Here is a 10,000-nt window from a genome sequence, read left to right on the forward strand (position 1 = left end):
CTCTAAAAGTGAACCATGTTTGACTGTGAAATGCCTAAGAACCTCGAGAAACTAATGCTTTGTTTGTGATGATGATGATGATGACGAAGATGATGATGATGATGATAAGAATATGACGAAGTAGTAGAAGAAGAATGGTAATCATCATCATGATCATCATCATCATCATAATCATCATCATCATCACAATGCTGATTGATACTCACACCTCCCAGGTAGAGAGATTAAGGTGTTTACAATAAATGATATACACACATTAAAAAACACAACAACAACAAAATAAACAAAAAAAACAATCATTCAACACATGATACAGAAACTAGCATGGGCACACACACACACACACACACACACACACACACACATATACATACACACACACACAACCCAAGCAGACGTTCAAGACATCATTAATTCAATGATAGATAGAGGGGAAGAGGAGAGTTTGGAATCTGAGAGACAAAAAAAAACTGTTCTGGGGAATCCGCATGAAGGATTGTGAAGAGCAGTTTGCAATGAAAACAACAAGAAAACACACACACACACACACACACACACACACAAAAATACACCCTCCAGATTTCTCCACTCCATGCAAGTTACAATGGGTGGTCTGTCCACAACCGTTTGATTTACTTCAGAATTATAACAATTTATTCAAGATTTTTGTTTTAATCAGGTCCATTGCATCAGCCCATCAAATAGTCAGATCTGCTGTTTGTGTACCCCCCGGACGACTGTTGGCTAATAATCATAGTTTATAATTATACTTGTCGGTGAAGGGCTGTCACCTCACTGAGATAGAACAGAGCTTACAGGTCAGGATGTCAGTGAAGGGCTGTCACCTCACTGAGATCAGACACAGCTTACAGGTCAGGATGTCAGTGAAGGGCTGTCACCTCACTGAGATCAGACACAGCTTACAGGTCAGGATGTCAGTGAAGGGCTGTCACCTCACTGAGATCAGACACAGCTTACAGGTCAGGATGTCAGTGAAGGGCTGTCACCTCACTGATTTCAGACACAGCTTACAGGTCAGGATGTCAGTGAAGGGCTGTCACCTCACTGAGATCAGACACAGCTTACAGGTCAGGATGTCAGTGAAGGGCTGTCACCTCACTGAGAAAAGATCAAACTTACAGGTTAGGATGTCAGTCATTACTCTTATAACTGCATGTATATCTCTTGGGATGGGATTATTTTTGTTCAGCAAACTGAATCACACCGCTTGAAAGAACACAAGAGATGTAAAACGCACCTTCAATGACAATGTATTGCTACGCTGATCTCGTTTCATGACGAATAATCAGTCAAGGGGTTAAACAATTAACTGAAAACTTTCACCAGTTTCAGACATGAAAGAAAGTGTATGAAGAGGGAGGTTTTATATTACAACACCGGAAATCAGTTCCCTAAATAATGAAACAACAATATTATCAATCAAGTGTGTATATAGATTGCATTGGCTCTTAGTGCTGTAGCCTTGTGGGCTGGTTGGCCTTTGGGAACCATCCCAACGCCAACTGTCCTAAAACCCTCTTGGTTGAGAGAGTGGGGATGTAACTTGGGCAAGACACTCTCCGCTATAATCATATTCTAGCCCAGATAGTCGGGACAGCGGTTGCCTCCTCTGCTGTTCTGATGGTCATAGTCGGACACGACTGACTATCATACATATAGCGCACGATTTTATGCAGAGACCAGTCGAAGCCGCTCACACAACACTCAATAATGAGGATAATTATAATCTATTTTCTGGAACACAATAACAAATTGCTATAATAATCATAGAGAAATAAATTGGGGTCTTCTTGAGCAAGTTCATCCCGTTCTAAGAGCAGGCTCACCGAGATTTATCTATAAAAACAGAAGAAAAAAGAAAATGATGAGAGAAAGAGAAAAAAAAACACAACACTTTCTACTATGCAACACCACCACTCCCCTCCCCTGAATAAAAACAACAACAACAACAACAGCGACAACAACAACGACAACAACAACACACATTGTTTTACAACAGCGAAGGGAACTAACTCTCTCCATTTTCACGGTACACACATTCCAAGTCTTGAATAAAGGCTATTTTTTTGTGTTTATACATTTCTGCTGTCATTATTACTGTGTGCACATGTCACATGGTGGGAATAAGGGCAGACCCAAAGCTTCCTTTTCTGAGGAAGTAACTATGTTTGTTCCAGTGTACTTTTTATTTACCCGAGTGCTAGCTGGATTGGTAACATAAATATCATTTGTATTTGTATTTCTTTTTATCACAACAGATTTCTCTGTGTGAAATTCAGGCTGCTCTCCCCAGGGAGAGCGTGTCGCTATACTACAGCGCCACCCTTTTTTTTTCCCCCCTGCATGCAGTTTTATTTGTTTTTCCTATCGAAGTGGATTTTTCTTCAGAATTTTGCCAGGAACAACCTTTTTGTTGCCGTGGGTTCTTTTACGTGCGCTAAGTGCATGATGCACCTGGGACCTCAGTTTATCGTCTCATCCAAATGACTAGCGCCCAGACCACCACTCAAGGTCTAGTGGAGGGGGAGAAAATATTGGTGGCTGAGCCGTGATTCGAACCAGTGCGCTCAGATTCTCTTGCTTCCTAGGCGGACGCGTTACCTCCAGGCCATCACTCCACTATCATATATATTGACTTGAAGTAGTGTGCCTTGTAAATGGAGAGATTTACTTCCCTTTACTGTTGTGTAATACTTGTCGTCTCCTGCCCTAATGCCTCTTTTGTTTCAAAACAATACACAAACAACACAACCTGTTCCATCAAAATCAGCAGGCACATCACAGTTAGTAAATTCATCATCCCCCCCCCCAAAAAAAAAATTGATGTTAGACTACAAACTGAAACCAGCACCACACCCACACCCCCTTACACCCACAAAGAAAATCTGCATTCACACTTTCCTTTTTTTCTCTTATATGCAATTTTCATAAATGTACAATATCATTCTGAAAATTCAAACAATTAGATGGTTTCAGTCAAAGAAGTTAACACAAGAATTATCTCCCTTCTGTTGCTGAACTCTCTCGTCTTATGTACATGTTTTGATGTTTACACTTGCCACACACACACACACACACACACACGTCCATAGACACAAACTCTCACACATGTGCATCAAATTGCACAGGAACGCACACAAACACACACACACATGCACACAAACATGTATACAAATGTACACACACACACACACACACACACACACACACACACACACACACACTCATACAATCAGCATCATCAACAATAAACCAACAGTTTCCAAAAATCCTACAGCTGTATCAATTATCATCATTCTTCACCTCCATCCATCAATAAAAGCAACATTAGCAACAACAACCACAGCAATAAAATCCATCTGTCGCCACAGCAATGAATAAAAACAGTGCAGCATAAATGGCCTCAACAAATACACCTGAAACCAAAGACTGATTCCAGCACAAGTGACTTCAAATGACAGAACTTTTAAAGCATCATTCCACTGAGGAAAACATTCATATGGGGTGCCCACACTGAATTTTTGTTTCTAACACGTTTAATAACAAATATGTTCATCGGCTAAACTGTTCATCTTCCTTTATTTAAGAGGAAAACTAAAATATCAAACCTTCATTTCTTTTCTGAAGATATATACAAACTTTTCTTTTTAATCTGTGGATGACATCTAACAAAATCATGTTTTTATTTTGATTCTTTTTTTTTTTTAATGTTATCTTAAGAACCTGGGTATCAATTAACAACCATTTCTTGTTTTTAGTTTAGTCATTTTTTGTAGGAAGAAATTTTTTTTTTCCCTGCTTTTTTTATTATCAATTTTTAAGGTGTAGAGTTTTTCAAGAACGGTTTGTTTGGTTGTTTGTTGTTTTGTTTTTTTATTGGAAGAGATATACTATCATTTTTGCCCTTAAAAATTCATCACTCATTCAGATTTTATTGTTGCTGGTTTGTTGGGGTTTTTTTTGTGTGTTTGTTTTTTTGTTTCATTTTATCACAATATCACGTTAACTACTGGCAATCAGTATGGAAAAAGTCTCAAGCTGATTCTATCAATATCACAGACTGGTATACTGGCACAGGCATGGGCATTTGAGAAAGAAATGAAAGAAAGGAAAAAAAAAGGAAGAGAAAAAAAAATGCATAGACCACTGGTTTCATTCAGCCAGACGTCCTCGTGGGCTGATTTTCTCTGACAAAAAGTGCTTCTCATTTCCTGGGCAACATTTTGGAACACCTTCCTCTTTCACTGTTCACATCTTCAAAACGTGAATTTTTTAATTTTTTTTAATTTGCTTTCCACCTTTTCGTGTTAGACATTTTCCACATAATGTGTAACATCCACCTGTCCTTTTTTCTTTTTCTTTTTGCTTATGACCTCGTTTTGGGTGCATGTTTTGTTGTGGAGAAGCTGTTTCAGTGTTTGCCATGTGCGTGTGTGTGGAGGGGTGCTGGTGAACGTCCATGCGTTCGTGTGTGTGTGTGTGTGTGCGTGCCTGAGTGTGTGTGTGTGTGTGTGCATGCCTGAGTGTGAGTGTGTGTTGCTGGGATGTTTTCTGGAGGGTGTCGGGTGGAGAGGAGTATTGATGGGGAGGTGGGTGTGTGTGTGTGGGGGGGGGGGGGGGGTTCGGGTGGAGAGGAGTATTGACGGGGAGGCGGGAAGTGAGGAACAAACTGTATAGCGCTTTGAGCAGTATTTCTGGAGAAACACGCTGTATAAATGTCAATTATTATTATTATATTATTATTATTATTATTATCCTTTGTGGACTGCTACCTCTCTCTCTCTCTCTCCACACTTGACACTTGCGTATTCCGGTGACGAACACTTGTCAATGTACTGGGCATTTCATTTCTCATTTTGGGGGGACATTTTCTTCCAACTCAATGGAGCAAGCAAAGTCTGTACAACTTAACCTCTCCTCATTTTCACAACTGTTCACCATTTTATGCTGAAAGCATTAAAAGGAGAGAAGCCTCTGAATCTTTTCAATTTAACAACGAAAACTTATGATGAAGCACTGTGTTAAACTCCACTTCTCTTGAAACGCACAAATCTGCACATTTTCAGATTTCAACATAAAGAAAAACCGTTTCAACAGTTAAAAATACAGACATAAAAAATTTTCAGATTAATTGTGGACAATGGCGATCCACAGAAATGTGTTCTGAAACATTTGAATTAGAAATAGTTACCGTCCCTTCAAGATCAATGTTTCATCTTAAAAATATTTTTATTACAATTATTGTTAGAATATGGTATATATATATATATATATATATATATATATATATATAAAGAGGGCGCTAGTCAGGGATGCACAGGGGAGGTAACCTACTTAGGGAGGTTATCGGCCGTAGCTACTTTCGTTTTCTCCGCATAGGCGGGTAGTAGTTTGCACAGGACAGGAATGTCAGACCCCTGCCAGGAGTCTGCACTAGTGGGTCACGGTTAAGTATGTGTAATTAAAAAAAAAAAATTTATATATATATATATATATATATATATATATATAAATTCCCCCTCCTTGTTGTCAGAATGTGAACACTGAACATCCCTCGCTCTAGCCAAAAGTTCAACGTCAAGATACATATATACCCACTCCACCCTCCTTGTTGTCAGAATGTGAACACTGAACATCCCTCGCTCTAGCCAAAAGTTCAACGTCAAGATACATATATACCCACTCCACCCTCCTTGTCAGAATGTGAACACTGAACATCCCTCGCTCTAGCCAAAAGTTCAATGTCAAGATACATATATACCCACTCTTCAGATTTCAAAGCTGACTTCTTCTCCCCACCAACTTGCATATTATTACATTCATTATCACAGCATTTTATGCAAAAAATCAATCATCTGATCTGATGTCAGGAATTATTATCTCCTCCTCAGCCTTTCCAGATTCATTTCAGTTTCCACTCTTCAGGAACAGTTCCTGTCTTGGATTTTCAGAACCTGAAAATTCTGTTCAAGCTCATTTTATTTTGTTTTTTTTCATCCACATTGTGAATTTCACTCTGAAATACTGTTATTCTTTCATCTATTATTGAATCATTATCTGACCATCCCTCCATGTTCTTCCATAGAACAGGCTCTAGGCTTTCTGGTTTTTTTCTTTTCCTTTTCTGGAACTTAGTACCATCAATCAAAATAAGCAAGCAAACACTTCCCAAACTTTTAGCTTCAGTCTTGGACTCAAACTTTTGTTTTCAGTTATGAAGTCAATGCTAGAATGTTGTCTTGTTTTGTTGTTGTTGTTTTTTTGTTGTTGTTTTTTTTTCAAGCACTGAACTTCAGTGTTAGAATCATCTCCCGACTCGTTCCTGTTAAATATGCTTTTCAGGACCACACGCATGTCTTCAACAATAACAAATATTTTTTTTCTGATCTGCAAAAGTGTCCATGTTATAAACTGTTCAGCCCCTGAACACTTCCCCCAAACTTTTATGCTTCAGTTTTCAGAGCACTTACTCTTCTGTTTCAGAGCACATCCCGTTCAATTTTCAGAACACTTCCTGTTCAGGTTTGAAGAACACTTCCTGTGATTTTCAGAACACTTCCTGTTAATTTCAGTCCACTTCCTGTTCAGTTTCAGTGCATTCCAGTTCACTCCCTTGTTCAGAATCAGAAACACTTCCTGTTCTGCACAGTTGTGTTAAAAAACAACCACCAGGAAACACATGCAATAATTCAGACAACCTTTTTCTCCCCCACCCCCCATTATCATTTATAATCCATAATCATAATCATTCTTTTCACTGTTTTCTTTTTCAAAAACCCATATTTCCAGGCTCAGTCCAGAAACCTTGTGCAAGCTTTTTTCCACTTGCACTGGGTGCACCACTGGTCGCGGTTATCCATGCCGTACACCTTGCGGCACTTGCGGACCTCACTGCGAGGCTTGCGGTGGGGGCCGGACGCACGGATGGGGGACATAGACAGCATGTGGGACTTGGGCGACTGCGCGTGATGCTGCTGCAGCCGTTCCTGGGGCGTCGGTTTGGGCGTTCGATGTGGCGGCGACACCTGGTGGTGAGAGGGGAGTGTTAGAAAGGGGTGGGGGGACAACCATGATGAGCGTTGACATAAAAATGATGATGATGATGATGATGATGATGTGATGATGATGATGATGGTGATGATGATGATGATGATGATGATGATGATGTAAATGATGATGATGATGGTGATGAAGAAGATGACGCTTGATGGGATGGCGACACCTGGTGGAAAGGGTGGAGACGTCACAACCGTGATGAGCGGTGACATAAAAATGATGATGATGATGATGATGATGATGAGCGGTGACATAAAAATGATGATGATGATGTGATGATGATGATGATGGTGATGATGGTGATGATGATGATGATGATGATGATGATGTAAATGATGATGATGATGGTGATGAAGAAGATGACGCTTGATGGGATGGCGACACCTGGTGGAAAGGGTGGAGACGTCACAACCGTGATGAGCGGTGACATAAAAATGATGATGATGATTGATGTAAATGATGATGATGATGATGATGATGTAAATGATGATGATGACGATGATGCTGTAAATGATGTAAATGATGATGATGATGATCCTTGATGCGGTGGCGACACCTGGTGGAAAGGGTGGAGACGTCACAACCGTGATGAGCGGTGACATAAAAATGATGATGATGATTGATGTAAATGATGATGATGATATCAATAACAATAATAATATTAATAATAATAATAATAATAAATAATGGAACAACAACAATAATAATAATACGGTTATTCTTTAAAAAGGAGGTAAACACACATTCACACACACACACACAATAATAATAATAATAATAATAAGATTGATTCTACCATACTACCACTACTAGCATAACCGCTAAAAATAATACTATGATACTACTACTACTGCTACTATCCTTTAATAATGCTAATAACGTGAATAATCTATACAGAACCTTTCTCAAATAAAGAGGGTCAGCACACACAGAGCTACAATGGCTGATAGAAAAAAAAGGGGGAGGGGGAAGGGAGCTGGGGGGGGGGGGGGGGGGTAAACATATACAGACACACAGCTACTTTTTTTTTTCTTTTTTTTTTCTATCGCTCTCTCTCTCTCTCTTTTTTTTTTTTTGTTTTTTTGTGGTCTATCTTTGGTTAATGACGCATGATTACATACCAATCTAATCTGCCCATCTATCTTTTGTCTTTTTCTTCTTCTTTCTGTCCCTCTCTCCCTCTCTCTGTCTTACTCTGTCCTTTCTCTCTTTTCTACCCTTTGTTTGCTTTACATATATTGGCACTGTTCTTTATAATGGATGTAAACACGGAAGCTCCCCCCACCCCCCCCTTACCCCTGTTGTCATGGGCAGAAAGGCCTAAACAATAAACCATTCAGACTTCAGACTTCTCTTTGTTGTGGCCTCAGTTGCATGCAGGTCATGGAGAACCTGGAGCCAGCTGCATGGCTTGGTTCCAACTTTTTGATGGTTACACATGACTAAATGCCTATGTTGACCGAACTACGCCATTGGTCAGTTCCATACAACACACAGTTAGTAGCGGGTTACGACCATACCAGGCTCTTCCGTCCCAGCAATGCAACTGGCTCCGCAACTCTTTTTGTTAGGGTTTTTTTGCTTTTTGTTTTTTTAGTGCTTCAATGCCTTCCTCACTGGGACACACACACACACACACACACACACACACACAGTGGAGTGATGGCCTAGAGATAGCGCGCCCGCCTAGGAAGCGAGAGAATCTGAGCGTGCTGGTTTGAATCACAGCTCAACCGCCGATATTTTCTCCCCCTCCACTAGACCTTGAGTGGTGGTCTGGACACTAGTCATTCGGATGAGACGATAAACCGAGGTCCCTTGTGCAGCATGCACTTAGCGCACGTAAAAGAACCCACGACAACAAAAGGGTTGTTCCTGGCAAAATTCTGTAGAAAAATCCACTTCGACAGGAAAAACAAATAACACCGCACGCAGGAAAAAATACAAACAAAAAAAAAAAAGAAAAAAGGGTGGCGCTGTAGTGTGGCGACGCGCTCTCCCTGGGGAGAGCAGCCCGAATTTCACACAGAGAAATCTGTTGTGATAAAAATAGAAATACAATACAATACACACACACACACACACACACACACACACACACACACAGCTACACAGTACAACAACCAACCAAGGATCCAGACGAGGGGCCGTGGACCTGCCAGGACAGAGACCGTTTGATCTGACCCTCGGGGATGGTGATGGGGATGCTGTTGGTGGCCTTCGACATCTCCGACAGGCGAAAAGTGCCACCAGAGGGCGCTGACGATGCGTCGCAGACGGCTTGCGTCTCATCCTGAAACAGTTTACACAACCACACACGCTTTGATTTACACGTGTGTGCATGCCCGCGTGTGTGACCAAAGCCCGTCTTGGTGATACAGAGAATCAGGGATGAGTGGCTAGTTTCAGTTTCGGTCGCTCAAGGAGGCGTCACTGCGTTCGGACAAATCCATATACACTACACCACATCTGCCAAGCAGATGCCTGACCAGCAGCGTAACCCAACGCGCTTAGTCAGGCCTTGAGAAAAAAAAAATTTTTAAATAAAAAAAATAAATAAATAAATTAAATTAAATTAAATAATATTAGTAATAACAGATAAATACTTTTTATTTAAACTAATAATAATAATAATATGTATAAGGCGCAAAAACTTGATGAAGTCAACTATAGGTGTACAAAAAATAAAATAAAATAAAATAAAATAAATAAATAAATAATAATATAATAAAAAAAATAATTAAATAATAATAATAATAATAATAATAATAATGAGCAGCTACAGGCAGTTGTCAGTCAGCTCTACCCAGGTAGGCAGCCTGTTGTGGAAATGACTCCGTGTCTGTAAAGTGCTTGGAGTTTTGGTCTCTGAGCAAAGATAGACCTCTCTCTCTCTCTCTCTCTCCCTATCCTCTTCCCCATG

General features: G+C 40.1%; 1 protein-coding gene across 1 annotated transcript in view; it reads right to left on the minus strand.

Annotated features, from left to right (window-relative positions):
• The window catches only part of LOC143276930 (zinc finger protein 704-like), a 26,120-nt gene that overhangs the window by 2,212 nt on the left and 13,908 nt on the right, over positions 1-10,000 (minus strand). The window contains exons 6-7 of the mRNA XM_076581600.1: positions 9,206-9,370; positions 1-7,046 (exon numbers count right to left, since the gene is read on the minus strand). The exon at positions 1-7,046 is cut by the window's left edge and continues 2,212 nt beyond it. Coding sequence (XP_076437715.1) covers positions 6,813-7,046; positions 9,206-9,370 — 399 coding nt within the window. The 3' untranslated portion in view covers positions 1-6,812. The remainder of the gene's footprint in view (positions 7,047-9,205; positions 9,371-10,000) is intronic.

This window comes from Babylonia areolata, chromosome 33, assembly GCF_041734735.1.
Source record: "Babylonia areolata isolate BAREFJ2019XMU chromosome 33, ASM4173473v1, whole genome shotgun sequence".
Lineage (NCBI taxonomy): Eukaryota > Metazoa > Mollusca > Gastropoda > Neogastropoda > Buccinidae > Babylonia > Babylonia areolata.